The sequence below is a fragment of the Myotis nattereri genome (assembly GCF_964212035.1).
Source record: "Myotis nattereri genome assembly, chromosome: 19".
In the NCBI taxonomy this organism is placed as follows: domain Eukaryota; kingdom Metazoa; phylum Chordata; class Mammalia; order Chiroptera; family Vespertilionidae; genus Myotis; species Myotis nattereri.
Window position 1 is genome coordinate 28139471 of NC_138095.1, and position 17438 is coordinate 28156908.

Below are 17438 nucleotides of genomic sequence, written 5' to 3' on the forward strand. Positions count from 1 at the left end.
CAGAGGTGGGGGTGGAGTCGCCCTCGCAGCCCGCGGGGAGCCAGCCCTGCCCGCTCGGACCCGGACTTGCAGCCTCCGAGGGCGGATTTCTGTGGCCCAAACCCCAGCGCGTGGGCCTGGGTCAGGCGCCCGGGAAAGCGATGCAGGTGGCCCGGGTGTGGGCAGCTCAGGGCAAGGAGGGGCCGCGAGAAGCCGGGGCCGACACTGGGGGGCGCTGAAGGCCGGCTTCCCGCGGGCTGGGGGCCTGGTCCCGGGTCACAGGTGCGCACCCCCCCCTCCCCGCCCCCCGGCAGGAGGGGCCGCAGGTGGCAGCAGTGAGGAGCCCAGGCAGGTGTGAGAGAAGCAGCAGCGCTGGCTTTATTCGCAGGGACAGGCGCCCGGTTGGAAGAATCGCCGCTGGTTCAGCCTCTGCCGACTTTCCCTCCCCTCTGGGCACGGGTCACAGGCCGGCCGCGAGTCCCCCCGACACCGGCAGGGGCGTCCCCGCTCCACACTCAGCGACAGACGCGTCCCTCGCTGTCCTGGGAACACAGCCCCCCTCCGTCTGTCTGTCCCCCAACTTCTGGGGAGAGACGTGTCCAGGAGAATTATTTCCCTATTTTAAGAAAAGGGGAGGAGTTTGCGCTCTGGTGTGGGGGGGACAATCTGGGTGTCCTGCCTGGAGGTGACGGCAGCAAACCCACCGGATTCTGTCAGGGATGCTCAGGTGTGAGCGCCATTTCGCCAGAGTGTCTGAACTTCTAAGAGGCTCACACATCCAGATTTTTTCCTCTTGTCTGTGTGTGTGAAATGGGCAAAGTGCCAGCTATTGACTTGTCCTTTATAGCACTCACCGCGACCCGAAAGTGACCTCCTTTGCAGTTGCTCCCCTACCAGCTGCAAGGCGCAGAGAGCGGGCCTGGGCCTGTCCTGGTCGCGGACCGGCACATGGCAGGTGCTCGGGAAGCACCCCCGGGAAGAGGCGCTACTGTTCGCACCTGGCGAGCCCTGGGCACGCTGCCCTGTTCTGTGGACCCGTCCGGGCCGCGTTATCAGAGGAACCTGAAGTCCAGCCGTTTCCACGCGGACAGTCACCCAGGCCACGGACACACACAGGACGGAGCCATGTCCGGGCCGCAGCCGGAGGGAGGCCGGGGACACCCCCGCCCCCCACCCCCCGCCTCCCGCCGCTGTGGCTCTCTGAACGCCATCCCTCAGCTGCGCTTAGCGGAGCCCCTTCATTTATCTGTGAACCCGCAGGTCCCGAAGGAGCCGCTGGGAGCAGGAGGAGGCGGTCTGTCATCCCCCCTCGCGGTGCAGGGCGCGGGGGGTCATTGCATGGCGCCGGACCCTGCAGCCGCAGGTCCAGCCGCGGAAGCCGCAGCCCGGCAGCCCTGGGGACCGCGGGATGGAGGCGGCCCCTCGCAGGGTCAGCCGCAGACACGCCGGGCGGACTCTGCATGTGCACCCGGAGGGTTTATAATCCATGTTACACCCTGTGGCCCGGGTCCGACACATTGTGTCTGCTCCCAAATTGAGGGGAGGGAGGGGGGCGCAGCGGCTGCGGCAGGAAACGAACAGCAAGTGGGTGAGACGGGAGGAGCAGCGGGACCGGGTCACCCAAAGGGTCCACAGTTACCCCCCAGGCGGAGGAGGTGAGGCTGCAGGGGAAGGGCCTGGGGCTGCGGGGGGCTGAGGTGCAGGCCCACAGCTCAGCGCCGGTGCGGGGAGCGAGCGCAGAGGGTCAGGGTGTGAACCTCTCCTAGGACTCAGCTACAGGCAGACAGAGAGCGAGGGCGGTGGGGGGCGGGAGGGAGACTCACAGAGACACGGAGGAGAGACGGGAGGAAATGGAGAGGGAATTGGAGAGAGACAGCGACAGAGGAAGGCGGAGGGAGACAGCGCTGATGTGAGGCGTGGCCGGACCTGCTGCGCCCCTCCCCCGCCCCCAGCCCTCGCATCTGCTAGACAAGGACTCACCCCCTCATTCCCCCTCCACCTCGGTGGGCACAGGCCTCGCCTCTGAGGGACGCACAGGTGTTCGGGGCCACCCCAGCCTCGGACGCACTGCAGTCGGCCCGATCGCTCTCCAAGGTCACGGGCCGTGCGTTCTGCCCGTGTGCCAGGGGGCAGTGGGCACAGGCTCCCTGCCCGACCGCCTTACCCACCCGGAGTCCCAACCCTCCTCCCCGGCACACGCCACACGGACGCCCACGCCTGCGTCCACAGCCCCGGCCAGGGACCTGCCGTCACCGCCCGGACATCACAGGGCCGCCCTCTTCCTTCCGAAGAACCGGGGCCGAGCGTCAGCAGGGACCCTCGCGGCCACTGTCCACCCTCAGACCAGCTCCTTCCGGGGCAGCCAGCCTGGAAGGCTGCCCGGAGGCCTCCTCGGGGACCCCCATCTTGGAGCCCACAGAGACCCCGTGAGAACTGCCCGCTGCCCACAGGGACCCGGCCGGGGAGAGGCTGGTGCAGGGAGGGCGCCTCTGAACGCGGTGCGGCTGCTACAGGAAAACCTCGGGTCTCTGAACCTGAGTGACGTTCTGGGCCCGCGTCCCCGGGGACAGGGGAGGAAGCGCTGACTCGCCGGCACGGAGGGCTCTGTCCGTCTGTGTGTCTGTGTGTCCTGGGCACCAGTTAGAAGGGGCTGTGGCCCCCACGCGCCCCGATGCGCCACTGCCCGGCTCTGCGGATCAGCCGGCCACTCTGGCTCTGCCTTTGGGCGGTGATAGCCTGTGGTCACGCCTCCCAGGGCCAGCGGGGCCACGCTCATGGCAAGACGTGCCCCCCGGGTCCCGCCACCCACGTCCCCAGCGACCACTTCCGCTCATCCCAGGGCAGCGTTCCTCCCTCGTCCACACCCTGAACGGCGGACCCACGCGGACCTCACACCCGACCCCCTGATTAGAGAGAGGGGGGCGCCTGTCCCTGGAGGCTCGCAGCCGCTCAGAGATCCGGGCTGTATTTCTCTCCCCAGTTTCAAACATCCTGCCACGCGTGACGAGCGCTTCGCCACTGACCCTGGCCGTGGGGACATGGGCGTCCAGAGGGATCCGGCCTCCGGGCGGAGCCAGGGGTGTTTCCTGGGACTCTGTTGACAATGTCACCGGGGTCTCGTCCTGTCCTTCCTTCCTCCCCCTGGCGGGGCACCCTGGCCGCCCACCCCCAAAATTAAAGGCGAAAAGGTGAGTGAGAACCACTGTCCGCGCGCGTGCGCGCTACACGTCATCCCGGAGGATCCCTTCCACGTAGCCGCGTGGGTCCTGCTCCCCAGGGTCCAGGGCCCGGCAGACCCAGCCCGAGTCTTCCTCGTCGCCCGACCCTGGGGCGCCCGCGGGGCCCCTGTCCTCCGGGGAGGAGGTGGAGGTGAAGGTGGTGAAGGTCACCCTCCTCCGCTTGGAGGTGGGGGACGCGGGTGGCTCGCTCTTCCCCTCGCTCCTGGGGGCGCCTGCGGCGGGTCCGGACAGCAGCTGCCCGTTGGCGCTGTTCTGGGTGCTGAGCAGGAACTTGCTCTCCTCCAGGTCCAGGCCCCTGTCCGCGGTGCTGACCGGCTCGTCCTGGGCGAAGCGGAGGCGGCTCTCCAGCAGCTCCGCCCCCGGGCTCAGCCCCACCCAGTCGTGGGCGTGGCTCAGCCCCTCCTGCTCCTCTAAGGGCAGCTGCTTGCGCCTGTACCCGAGGGCGAAGGTGGCGCAGTTGACCAGGAAGACGAGGATGGCCAGGCAGAAGACGCCCAGCAGCGCGTACATGCCGATCTCCAGGTCGCTCAGCCCCTTGGAGGCCTGCGCCAGGTCGCTCGGGTCCGCGTCCGCGTCGCCATGGCTCCCGGGGAGCTCGGCCTGGGCTGGGGCGCCGGGGAGGTGGGTGGGGACGGTGTGCAGGCTGCCCCGGCCGTCGGAGAGGCTCTCCCAGCCCTGGTTCCTCCGCAAGGCCGACCTCTCCGTCGTGGGCGCTCTCCCGCCCGCGGTGCCCACGGAAGCGGACGCGCCGCTGAGCGCCTGGCCCTCCGGCCCGTCCCAGGCCGGCGGGGGCCTGCGGGGCCGCCTGTCGCCGCCGCCCGGGGTCTCCAGGTGCGCGCCCGCCCCCGCGCGTCTGCTGTCGCTGGCGTTGGGGTGGGCGTCGGTCTGGCCGAATTTCACCCGCACGGCGGCGGTCCCCGCGGCCAGCACGCTCTTCCGCTGGGACTTCTGGCAGGACTCGCTGATGACGATCTCCACCCTGACCAGGGCGCCCTGCCCCTCGGATTCCGCCACGAGCACGGGCCACTGGGAGGCGGGGCCTTGGCGGATGGAGACCACCTGCTGGTCCGCGGAGGTGGCCGCCAGGGAGAAGTCTCCCCCCGCGTAGATGTCCAGGGGCGTGACGGCGCCGTCGCTGAACTGCACCCAGCAGCTGAGGGCCGCCTCCTGCGGGAGAACGCGAGTCCGTCAGCGCGGGCGCCAGGCTCAGCGAGCACCCGTCACGGACACGGCGGACGGACGGCATGACCGCAAAGGAAACGCGGTGAGCCGTGTGGAAACAGGAGGTGCGCAAAGCTCAGAGCAGGAAAGAAAACTCACTCCCACACGAGGTGAAGCGGAGGAAAACCACCAATGACGGCCCAGGGCGGGGGGTGGGGTGGGGTGGGGGGGGGGGAGACACCCCACAACACGAGGCCACCACCTGCGTGCGCAGCGAGGCTCACCCAAATCCCACGTTCCTCCCAAGAGGCAATGCGTCTCACCTCTGGGGTTCGAGGGGTCTCCCGTGTGCAAATCCTGTTAACAGTGTGACCTCTCCTGCACTGTGCCCTCCCCTGGGTGTGCCCTCACCTGGGTGTGCCCTCACCTGGGTGTGCCCTCCCCTGCACTGTGCCCTCCCCTGGGTGTGCCCTCCCCTGGGTGTGCCCTCACCTGGGTGTGCCCTCCCCTACACTGTGCCCTCCCCTGGGTGTGCCCTCCCCTGGGTGTGCCCTCACCTGGGTGTGCCCTCCCCTGCACTGTGCCCTCCCCTGGGTGTGCCCTCCCCTGGGTGTGCCCTCACCTGGGTGTGCCCTCACCTGCACTGTGACCTCACCTGGGTGTACCCTCACCTGCACTGTGCCCTCACCTACACTGTGCCCTCACCTGGGTGTGACCTCACCTGGGTGTGCCCTCACCTGGGTGTGCCCTCCCCTGCACTGTGCCCTCCCCTGGGTGTGCCCTCACCTGGGTGTGACCTCACCTGGGTGTGCCCTCACCTGGGTGTGACCTCACCTGGGTGTGACCTGCCCGATGCGACCCCACCCTGTGGTGTCCCAGCCTCTGTACCTGGCCCGGCCTCTGCAGAAGCTCCTGAGCCAGGGCTGTGGCGAAGATGGCCCTGTTGCTCCCTGGGCTGAGCTGCAGGGAGAGCGACAGGCCTGCCACCACCTGCACCCCCAGGTCCGTGACGGTGACCTTCTCGTCCAGCACCGTGATGGTCTTCTCAGCCAGGATGGCGTCCGACAGGGGCGACAGGATCTGGAAACAGAACCGCATGACAAGCGGAAACGGTGCTTTCTGGTGTCTTCTTCCCAAAACTGTGTCCTGCCTGACAAGTTCCTGTCTTTTTAAACAACAGCAAGATGGGAGGGGCTGGACAGGGCGAAGCGCCGCCCCTGCCCCACCACGGAGATGACCTGCGTGGCGTTAAAGAGGTGGGGGGCGCCCAGCCGGCGTGGCTCTGGGGGTGAGCGTCGTCCTGGGCACCAGGTGGTCACAGTTCCATTCCATCTCGGCACATGCCCTGTTGCAGGCTCAGTCCCCAATAGGGGCCGTGCAGAAGGCACGATGCTCTCCCTCATTGATGTCTCTCTCTCTCTCTCTCTCTCTCTCTCTCTCTAAAAACCAATACAACATATCTAAAATATAAAGAAAAGAGGAGCATCCTTGCCCCGGGGACGTCTTACCTGGAGGGTGGTCATCCCGAGCTCCTGGCCCACCAGGACCTGTCCCCCCTGCAGCCGGGCGATCCGAGGGTCCTCCACCTGCATGAACCCCTTCACCAGCTCCGTGATGTCCACCTGCCAGTCGGAGCCCAGCAGGTGGGCCAGGGGGCCCCCAGGGTCAGCTGATTCGGCCACAAACTGAGTCAGGACGCGCACCATGGCGTGCTGGTACTGGAGGGCGCAGCCCCGACCCCGCCTCTCCTCATCTTCCTCTTCCTCGCTGTCCCGAGCTGGCCTGGCAAAGGGTCAGTTCCGTTTAGCAGGTCCTGACTCGTTGGGCCAATGGTCATGGGCTGTGTGCGGAGGGCGGGGCTGTGCAGAGGGCGGGGCTGCACAGAGGGCGGGGTTGTGCGGAGGGCGGGGCTGTGCGGAGGGCGGGGCTGTGTGTGGAGGGCGGGGCTGTGCAGAGGGCGGGGCTGTGCGGAGGACGGGGCTGTGCAGAGGGCGGGCTTGCGTGGGGGCGGGGCTGTGTGGAGGGCGGGGCTGTGCATGGGGGCGGGGCTGTGTGGAGGGCGGGGCTGTGAGGAGGGCGGGGCTGTGCGGAGGGCGGGGCTGTGCAGTGGGCGGGGCTGTGCGGAGGGCGGGGCTGTGCGTGGGGGCGGGGCTGTGTGAAGGGCAGAGGGAGGCAGTGGCGCCCCAAGTCGCCCCCCGCCCCAACTCGTCCCGGCTGCCTGTTCCCGCTGAGCCCCGCACACTGACTTGGGTCCCTGCCGGGGTCCCCACGGACGCGCCACCTGCTGTCGGGGGCGATGGGCACCCTCCAGCCCTTGATCTGGTTGAGCTCGGCGTCCGAGACCTCGATGTGCAGCGGGAGCCGGGGCGCCCACACCGTCATCTCCAGGGGGGCGCTCAGGTGCTGGTAGGTGAAGGTCACCACCGCCCCCACCTTGCCCTTCATCTCCTTCCCGTTGACGAAGACGTAGTCGCAGCGGTCGGACACCTGGGGGGGGTGGGGGGGGGCAGGAGGCCGTGAGTTCCTGTCGTGGCCCACGGCCCACGGGCACCAGGGAAGGCGTTTCTGTGGTCCGTGTCCTGGGGTCTTTCCCGCGAAGCCTCCTGCCAGGGGGCGTGGCTGGGGCCCAGGACTCGGCTGCCCCCTGCTGGGAGGGCAAGGTAGGGCCCCCCCCCCAAGGGTGGCCGGGCACCCAGCACATCCTGGGCGGATGGTCCCCGCGGGAGCGGCGGCCAGAACGCCCGGTCCGACCGACCCCTCTTCTCCTCCAGCCCCTGGTCACCCCGCTCATTCCAGGGCTCAAGGCTCCAACCCGAGATGAGCTGGAGAAACGCAAGGTCTGGGGGCGCCGCTGAGACCAGCTCCTCCCTCTTATTAAAATATGACCCGTTGCTGCCCGGCCCGCGTGGCTCAGGGGTGGAGCGTCGACCTATGAACCAGGAGGTCACCGGTTCGATTCCCCATCTGGGCACCTGCCCGGGGTGCGGGCTCCGTCCCCCGTGGGGGGCATGCAGGAGGCAGCCGGTCCATGATTCTCTCTCCTCACGGGTGTTTCTACCTCCCTCTCCCTTCCTCTCTGAAATCAATAAAAAAATATTTTCAAGAAATATGACCAGGTGTGCGAGCCGAGGGATTTATTCGCTCCCACTTCACAGTGTGACGGCGGGAAGGGCCGTCCTTTCAGGCTCCCCACCCCTCCCAGAGCGCGAGGCGGAGCCACGCTGATGGCTCCCACTCCGCCGGGCACGGCCGGGCACTTATGAGAATTTAATGCCATCTCCTTTTTTCTGCGTAAATGCCGCTCGAGTATAAATCTTAGTTAAATATCGCCAATACTTGTGGGGAAATTTATGTTCTCATGTTTTGCTCTTTTTTTTAAGAGCTAGAGCTAAGGATATTAAAATTCTTCCCCCCTCCACCCCCCCCCCCTTTGAATTTATTTGCGTCTGTTTCTCCATCTAGGCATCGCCTCTTCGAAATTAGTTTTTATCCTGGGCCAAACAACAAGTCACGTGCACAATAGTGACAAGGAAATGCGTGGCTACGGGGTACCTAGGGCTGTGCGGCATCTGATTAGATGCTTCGCCCACGGAATCCTCCCCGAGAGCCTGGTGGGGAGGCACGTTTACCCCATTTTCCAGACAACAAACTGAGGCACCAGGTCCCTTCGCTGTCAGGGACGCGTCCCGCTGGCTAATGAATGAGAGACAACTTTACCTATCTCTGTGGCGTCTGTTAGCTTTTATATGGATACTAGAGGGTGTTTCTATCTCTCTCCCTCTCCATTCCTCTCTGAGATCAATAATATATATATAGTAAAAGCATAATATGCTGATTAGACTGGACGTCCTTCTAAATGACCTTCTGAATGAAGCCGGGGCTGTGAGGGAAGCCGGGGTCCCGGGTGACAGAGGGAAGCCAGTGCCGGCAGCCGGGGGAAGGACGGCCTACTCTTGCACGAATTTTGTGCATCGGGCCTCTAGTAGATATATAAAAACGACAACAAAAACGTTCAGGCCAAACACCATGTGTGTGCTGGCTACACATACGACCGAGACCCTCGAACTTGCAGCCTCTGACGCAGAACACAAGAGAACCTCATGGTATCCTTCTGTGTGGGGGACAGGGGAGGGGGATGCAGGAAAGGGCTTGGGCTTTTGGGCCCGTGAACTGGCCATAAAAACATGGCAACAACACGCTGACAGACAGTCTCCTCACACGGCCGCCGTCCATCACGCGGGAGGCTGGGCCGTGACATACGGTGACGGGCCATCTGCAGCCTCTGGGCCTCCCTCCCTGCAGCTCCCCGCCACCTGCCCCTGCTCGGGACACAGGGAGGCCCTGAACCAGCACACCCCGCCCGCCCTGCCCCTGCTCGGGACACAGGGAGGCCCTGAACCAGCACACCCCGCCCGCCCTGCCCCTGCTCGGGACACAGGGAGGCCCTGAACCAGCACACCCCGCCCGCCCTGCCCCTGCTTGGGACACACGGAGGCCCTGTACCAGCACACCCCTCCCGCCCTGCCCCTGCTTGGGACACACGGAGGCCCTGAACCAGCACACCCCTCCCGCCCTGCCCCTGCTTGGGACACACGGAGGCCCTGAACCAGCACACCCCTCCCGCCCTGCCCCTGCTCGGGACACAGGGAGGCCCTGAACCAGCACACCCCGCCCGCCCTGCCCCTGCTTGGGACACAGGGAGGCCCTGAACCAGCACACCCCTCCCGCCCTGCCCCTGCTTGGGACACACGGAGGCCCTGAACCAGCACACCCCTCCCGCCCTGCCCCTGCTTGGGACACACGGAGGCCCTGAACCAGCACACCCCTCCCGCCCTGCCCCTGCTTGGGACACAGGGAGGCCCTGAACCAGCACACCCCTCCCGCCCTGCCCCTGCTTGGGACACACGGAGGCCCTGAACCAGCACACCCCTCCCGCCCTGCCCCTGCTCGGGACACAGGGAGGCCCTGAACCAGCACACCCCTCCCGCCCTGCCCCGGCTCCGAGCCACAGGGTGCTTCAGGCTCCCGGACTGTGCAGGGAGCCAGAGGCTGCGTCCCAGTTCAGTTAGGCACGGGCGCGAGGGCGGAAACCAAATTCTCCGAGACTCGTTTTTCTTCGGCTTCTCTCGCCCGGTTCCCTGCAGCAGCCGGCGTCCAGCAAAGGGTAGAAATTACAGCCCCGTTCGGGGGGATAGAGCGACAGCTCCGCTCACCGGAAGCTGCGAAGGCAGGAGGTTCTTGGGGAAACGCATTTTCTCTTTAGAGGAAAGGGAGGGCATTTGCTGGGGAAATTGTCAGCCTCCTCTGCGAGCTTCGACTGAGGCTTTTTTGGGGGGGCGGGGGTCAGAGAACACTGGTCTGTAAATCACAGGAAGGAGCAGTAATTCCTACAGGAAACGGCTCCGGCCGCGAGTTCCAGAGGCAAAGGAAGGGCCCAGTGGCTGGGGAGGGAGGAAGGAGATGGTGACGAGCCTGGGGGGTGCGGAGGGGGAGGGGGAGGGGGAGGGGGAAAGGGGGGGAGGGACGGGCACAGGGAGCTCCCTGGACGGGGAGGCGCTGGGTCCTCCGTCCTCAGGGCTTTAAGGGGGGACTTTCAGGGAGGCCCCAGGGGTCTCAGTGGGAGCGCAGCAGCTCCCAGGTGTGTCCTTCAGGGTCGGGGTCTCCCCTGATTGGCTGGCGGCACCAGGTGCGGCACCGGTGACATCATTCTCACCAGGCAGCACCCCCCCACCCCCCAACCCCCACCCCCCACCCCGGAGGTTCCTCAGTTTACAGACCATCCTCGCAGGCAACACGGCGCCCCATCCCCCTCACCCCCTGGAATCCGCATCCTCACTTTCAGCATCTGCTGCCATCGCATCCCAGAACCTTCCAGAACCTTTCGGAGCCCCAGTCTCCCCCAGGCACCAGGGTGCAGGGCACGTGTCTGCAGAGCCCACAGCACCCTGGCTGGGCTCACAGGACAGTCACACCCCGTGGGCGACACACAATGGCTCTGGGGTCCCCCTGGGAGTGGCCACGTCCCTGTCACCTGGGTCTGGCTCCCCGCCCGCCCCTCCCGGCCTGGCGAGGGGAGGGGGGTGGCAGGAACCTCCATGGGGTGCGGGTCCCTGTGCCCCCTCCTGCTCCCCAGGGGCTGGGAAGAGCCCACGGTGCTGGCAGGTCGGAGCATCCCGCCCTCCTCGGCGGTCTTGCACCCTCTGCTCTTTCTCTCTCCCCCACGGCAGCGATGGGAGGGGAGGGGCCGGGGACCCAGGGGTCCCTCGGGTCCGGGAGCGGGGACACTGACATGGCAGCGGGTCAGGGTTCGGGTTCCGTGGGGACGGGGAGGCGTCACTCGCCTTGATGACGTCCTCGTCGGCCGACCTGCACTCCACGGCTCGCAGCAGGTCCGTCACGGCACCGTCCTCCTCCACCGAGACCACCGTCACCGGCACGGCCACCGCCTCCCCCGTGAGGCCCGCGGTGTTCAGCACCTCCGCCTCCTGGAAGACCAAGCACAGGACCGGCCGTGACCGCGACCCCCGGGTCCTGGTTCGACGCTCAGTCACTGAGCCAGCTGGCCGGCGCTGTCCCCCTTCTAATGGGAATGGAAAGGTGTTCCCAAGGTACCGGGCCCCGCGGGAACGTGACGTTGGGGAAAGGGTCGGTCACAGTGCGCACAAGGTCCCCCCCCCCAAGCCCTCGTCCTCTCCCCTTGGCCGTCCGTTCCGCTCAGGCCACACTTTCTACGCGTCTGACCATGTCCCGAGGGTCCCCGTGAACCTGAAGAACAGGCCACAGTGCACGTCTGGGGACGGCAGGGTGAGAGACCAGCCCCTGGGGCTCGGGGAGGACAGGTGCCACCTGGCCCCTCACTCAGGGCCGCTCTCTCCCCTCAGCCGGAGGATTAGGCTCTGGGTGTGAGTCCTCCATCGGCCACTGGTCATGTTAACAGACTGTCCTCCCATCAGGAGACCGCGTGCTGGCCGAGCCTGAGCCTCGTTCCGGCCACATCTCCTCCCAGCGCGAGGCCCCTTTTGGAGAAAATGGGGGTGGGGGGTGGGAAGGGGTTGCACTCTTTCCTCCTCGTCCGCACGCCCAGCGAGGCGAGCGTTTCCCAGGCCCCCAGCACCGCCGCCCGCACAGGCCGCCTGAGAGGCCTCCTGGCCCCGGAGGCCGGCGCTGTCCGTCACTCATTCCCAGTCCGACTGAGCTTCGTTGGGAAGCAGGTGCAGCTGCCTTATCGGCTCCATAGCCGGTGGGTGAGGTGGTTGCAGATCACCCCTCCCCCCACCCCACCCCCCTCCAGGGAGAGCGTGCAGCGCGGGAGGCCCCGCCACGGCCGTTTTATTTATAAACTCAGCTTTCATTGCGATGCTTTAAAGGTGGCGAGCAGCTAAGCCAGCGAGCCCAGCGGCCCCGACGCCCCAGGGATGTGGTCCAATCAGATCTGTATTTACTACTCGATTAGCTGCCCCAGGAGGTCCCCGGGCCAACGGCGCCGCAGCGTCAGACCTGCCCGCAAACACGCACCGAGAGGGGCAAGGGACCCACGGGGTCTCAGAAGCCACTTCCTGGAGCGTGTGCGTCCCCTGTGCATCGGGGGAGGGGTCCGCCCGACCGAGGGCCCCGCGCCCCAGGCCGCAGCCCCCTCCCGACCCGTTAGGCAGAGGCGTGAACGAGTGGGAGACTAACCCCATGTCACCCCGGAGAGCGGGGTCTTTAACATGGAATTTCCACGGAAGAGAGGAAACCACACCGTCGCCGGCCTTTAAGTGCACGAGTGGGGCTGGCGGGCATCCCAGCGCCAGGGAGAGGGCGCAAAGGATGGACCCCCCCTTCCTTTTTAATCCTCGGCTGGGCCCCCCCAGGTAACAAAACACAAGGTGGAGAGAGAAGGTCAGAGCCCTCGTGGGCAGAGAAGAGGCTAACGGGCCTCATGAGCCACCACTGGCCTGAGATTTAAGAGACAGGACATCATTAACCTTTTAAAAATATGTTTTTATTGATGTCAGAGAGAAAGGGAGAGGGAGAGAAACATCCATGATGAGAGAGAACCATGCATGGATCGGCTGCCTCCTGCACGCCCCGCGCTGGAGATCGAGCCGGCAACCCGGGCCTGTGCCCCGACCGGAATCCAGTTGTGACCTCCTGGTTCATAGGTCGATGCTCGACCACTGAGCCACACCAGCTGGGCTGTGCACATTTTTAAAACACGCTAATCCTCGTGTCAGAAATAGCAGAGCCCGTGCTCCAGGCCCCGTGACAAGCGACAAGGATCGCGTGTGTGTGTGTGCACTCGGCATGTACCGGGGACCGACCATGGTCAGCGCTGACACGGTTCTTACAGACAACGGTGCCTCCTTCCCAACCGCTACACGGCAGCCTGAGGGTGCGAGTGACGGCCGCGTGTAGGGGCCTCTTCCCGCCCTGGGTGTTTGCCCTTTGAAACCGGGGGGCGCCTGCCTGTCCCTTCCCCCACACGGCTGCCCCCCTCCCCCCCATCACCACAGCACAAGGCATGTCAAATTGTCAAAGGCGGCAGAACCGCCCCCCGGCCAGGAGCAGCCGGGAGCAGCCAGTTTTCCGTACACGAAAATGAGAAATTAATTCAACTGGCCCGGAACGGACAGCGGGAACCGACATCAAAGGGCCGCTCCTGCTGCACTGAAGCGCAGTGTGGGCCTAGGAGTGGGTGTCTCTCGGATCGCGGCCCCAGCTCCAGAGGGACTGCTGGGGTGCGAGCCCTCTCCTGACCCGGCGGCCTCAGGCAGCTCGGCGGCCGGTGGCCGGGAGCCGGGTCTGATTATCTATGCCGGCAGCCAGCCAGCGCCGTGGACCCGGGACCGCGGAGAGTCCAGAAGTCACCCGTGGGCCCGCCCCGGAATGCGTGATGAGTTTTTTCTCTCCTCCACCAGACAACTTCTTAATGATGTTGTCCTGAGGCTAATGCGAGGATGGATTTGCATGCCTCGAGTTCACACTAATTAGGAGGAGGAAGGGATGCAATTAAGATTGCTCTGGGAGGCGGGGGACGACCGCGCGGGGCTCTAAGCCGGTCGCAGTCACCCCGCGACACCGGCCCCAGGACGCCTGGCCATGGGTGCGCTCGGCGAGTCTGCCCTCCGCCTCCTGGTGGCGGGGTGACGGGGTGCGACCTTGCAGAGGGAGGGACAGGGCAGTTTTTGCTGCTCCCCAGCCGCAGCCTGTCCGTCTCCGTGTCTTCTCGGTGGACAGGGCTGCGTCTCTGTGAGTCCCAGGCGGGCTGGCCCCTGAGGCTGTCCCCAGGCCTTGCAGAGTCAGACGGAGAGGGGTCACGGGGCGAGGGGTCATGGGAGCTGGGCGAAAAGGAAAACCATTCCGGACCCTGCAGAGTGGCCGAGCTAACGGACACTGACCCATATCTCTGTGAACCTAGAGGAGGTGTGTCCAGCAGAGCAGCTGGGTGACCAGTCGTGTGGGGGCGACGTCGCCGTGGGAGGTCACCCCCCCCACCGTGTGATCTCCTCCAGCATCGAGGTGCCCAGCTCGGTCCTCGCCCCTGAGCACCCCAGGTGCCCCTGCCCGCCTGACCTCTCCGCGGGGTTCCTCCCTCCACTGGCTTCGCCCTCAGCGTCCCAAACAGTACGCGGTGCGATGGGCCCCCTGGGGGCTGCAGACCGAACCCCAGGCGCCACCACCCACTTTTCCTTCCCTGGTCCCCAGGGCGCTCCCGGCACAGGGTCCCCTCCCGTCAGCACCACGGACAGCGCACCCACCATTTCCTCCCCGCCACCTCCATTGCTGTCACCTTCAATCAGACACCACCCTGTCGCCAGGGTTATGAGAAAGCCCACCTCGTCATGTTCCCGCTCATTCTGGCCGCTTTGGGGAACCGTTTTCCCCAGGAGCCCCCTGGCGGCCTGAGCACCCGGGGTGCCAGCTCCAGGGGGCGGGGTTGGCGCTGCCCACCCCCAGCCCAGCGCGGACTGCAGGCACCTGCAGCTCTGACGTCACAGTTCACATGCCCACGCCCAGCCCAGCGCGGACTGCAGGCACCTGCAGCTCTGACGTCATCACGTCACATGCCCCACCCCCAGTGCAATGCTGACTGCAGGCACCTGAAGCTCTGACGTCACCGTTCACATGCCCCACCCCCAGCCCAGCGCTGACTACAGGCACCTGCAGCTCTGACGTCATCACGTCACATGCCCCACCCCCAGCACAGTGCTGACTGCAGGCACCTGCAGCTCTGACGTCAGCACATCACATGCCCCACCCCCAGCCCAGTGCTGACTGCAGGCACCTGCAGCTCTGACGTCACAGTTCACATGCCCACGCCCAGCCCAGTGCTGACTACAGGCACCTGCAGCTCTGACGTCAGCACGTGATGTGCACCACCCAGGCCTCACCCCCTGTTGTCGGTGTGAGGCCCTTTCAACCACTTCCCACGGCAACAGGTCACTGCCCGTGGCCGTGTCCCCGCTGCTATTCCGTTCACACTGACAGCGCAACGCGCCACCCGTGGGTCCTCGCCGGCGCCTCCGGGCCCCGCGTCTCCGGGCCGGGATGGGGAAATCCCGGCGCAGTCACCGCGCTGGGGGTGAAAAGTGAGCCCCACGTGCACAGGGGCCACGCGCGGTCGGTGTCTCGTTCCGAGCGGGACCGCGAGGGGGTGTGGCTGCCCCGCGGGATCCTCTCCGTGTCTCCCTCCCGCCGCCATCGCTCTCTCTGGTTTTACTCAGGAAGCTGGGGTGCGGCCGAGGGCACCCCCCGCCCCCGCGGAGTTCAGTGGCCGGAGGGTGTCCGCCCCTCCGCCTCCCTCGCCCCGGAGTCGGGTGTGTGCGCAACACGGGCTCGGGGACGCGGATTCCGCTGCGCCCGCGGCGCCACGCGCCCGAGGACCTGGAGCATTGAGACGAACCCATAAAACGGCGGCGGCGGAGGGAAATAAACACACGCACCCCGCCCGGCCAAGCAGGAAGGCTGCCGGCACCGGGAGCTGGAGGCCACGATCAGGGAATGACAGCGAGGCTCAGGGAGCAGGCCGCGGGCACTTGCGAATCAGCCGAGGTTTGCACACCCAAGGAGCTGCCCTGAGACATGGCCCGTCTTATGACGATATTCCCAGAAACGGCGCCCACTGGCTCCTCCGGGGCCCGCGGAAAGCTGGCCTTTTCAGGCTGGTTCGGTTCTGGAGAACGGACGCCCCTGCCCACTCCGCAGGCTGGCGGACACACATCTGGGCTCGGCTTTGATGTGCACAGCTTGCGCCTTGAGAAATCGACGTTCCTCCAACACTTGACGTCTAACGACCTGCCACCCGTCCGCTCTCGCCCGCCCAGTCACTAAATCAGTCTTGCTTTACGGCTTCCTTTCCAATCCGAAGCCCATTTCGCGAAATTTCCCATTTTTCTCTAAACCTCTGTGAGGTACTGGCGGCACACACGGGGTCAGAAACGCATAAAGAGCCCTGACTGGTTTGGCTCAGTAGATAGAGCGTCGGCCTGCGGACTGAAGGGTCCCGGGTTCGATTCCGGTCAAGGGCATGGGCCTTGGTTTCGGGCACATCCCCAGTGGGAGGTGTGCAGGAGGCAGCTGATCGATGTTTCTCTTATCGATGTTTCTGACTCTCTGTCCCTCTCCCTCCCTCTCTGTAGAAAATCAATAAAATATATTTTTAAAAAAGAAGAAAAAAAAAGAAAAAAAGAATATGCTGGGAGTGGCGCCTTCTTAGGATAATCAGGTTTTTAATGACGGACAGACATACAGGGACTGCTCTGATGGTGGGCGAGTAGAGTAATTTTTACGCACAAAGGCAATGGGTGTGGGCGAAATCCGTTACGGTGCACTGCGTGGGCAGACACACTGCGGAACATTCTGGTAAGAGTGTCTCTCTTTGTCGCCCGAAAGGGTTGTGCAGGCTCCTACAATGGTTCAAGTCCATTACTCAGACTCCATAATTAGTCGGCCAGAGAATCTCGTTAGACACACATTAAGTGTGTGGTTAAGCCATATTGCAGACACTTGACTATAATAAAACGTCCAGTCAAATTAAAACTCAAATTTATGGCCGCTCTTACTTTCCTGGAGAACAGAACGCTGGATTGAATTTTTTTTTTTTTTTTCCTCCACAAAAGAACAGCCCTGGCCAGGCTACGCATCTCATAACCACTGTGTTAGGTAGAATTTACATAAAATGGAGTCAACTATTTTAACTGTATAACTCGACGAGTTTGAATAGATTCAGACGATGGTACTGATATCCCCACCCACCGCCCAGGCTCAAAACATCCCATCAGCCCCTCGCGCCCCCTGCATGCTGTGTGGCTTGTCCCTCACGATCCATCACCCTTCCCGGACGTGGCGGGTTCCGTTTGACCAGATGTTGTGAATCGCGTCTGCACGGCTGTCCGTGAGGAATGCTGGCCGACAGTGTCCCGTCTTTAAGAATTTAAACAAATATTTTTTTTTATTGATTTCAGAGAGGAAGGGGGAGAGAGGGAGAGAGAGAAACAACGATGATGAGAGAGACACATCGATTGGTTGCCTCCGACACCTGCCCTGGCCAGGGCCCAGGATAGAGCCTGCAATCCAGGTACGTGCCCTTGACCAGAATCAAAACCAGGACCCTTCAGTCTGCAGGCCGACGCGCTATCCATGGAGCCAGCGGGCCAGGGCTAGGTTTGTGATTACAGAATAAATGCACAGCTCTGAGGTTTTGAACGTTGAGTTCACCTTGAAGAGCAAGACCTGACTCTCCAAGGTCAAGGTGCTGGCTGCTGTTTCTAAGACACTTCCTGCTCCACACAGGCCTCCCTAAGCCAATGGCCTCCCCCCAGAACTCCGCCCACTGCTTTCCCGTCTCAGAGGAGGGCGTCCACCCAGCTGCTGGAGTTCCCAGCCCAGGAGGCTCCCAGACGCCTCCTCACCCCACTCCCCATCACCGTGACTGTCCGCCCCCCTCTGAGCCGCCAGCCCAGCCCCTCTCTCCACAGCATCCCGTCCGTCCCGCTCCCCGAGCCCCTCGGCCAAGCCGCCGTCCCTCCTGCCCGGGTTTTGATGGGAGAAAGAGCTCCCATGTGGCCCACCCGGCTG

The 17438-nt window shown here is 64.8% G+C and overlaps 1 protein-coding gene across 1 annotated transcript in view; it reads right to left on the minus strand.

Annotated features, from left to right (window-relative positions):
• Positions 1–332: 332 nt before the first annotated feature.
• TMEM132D (transmembrane protein 132D) overlaps positions 333–17438 on the minus strand; it is a gene marked incomplete at its 5' end in the record, with an annotated part of 78457 nt that continues 61351 nt past the window's right edge. The window contains 5 exons of the mRNA XM_081113752.1: positions 333–4385; positions 5268–5459; positions 5888–6161; positions 6661–6866; positions 10721–10864. Coding sequence (XP_080969878.1) covers positions 3201–4385; positions 5268–5459; positions 5888–6161; positions 6661–6866; positions 10721–10864 — 2001 coding nt within the window. The 3' untranslated portion in view covers positions 333–3200. The remainder of the gene's footprint in view (positions 4386–5267; positions 5460–5887; positions 6162–6660; positions 6867–10720; positions 10865–17438) is intronic.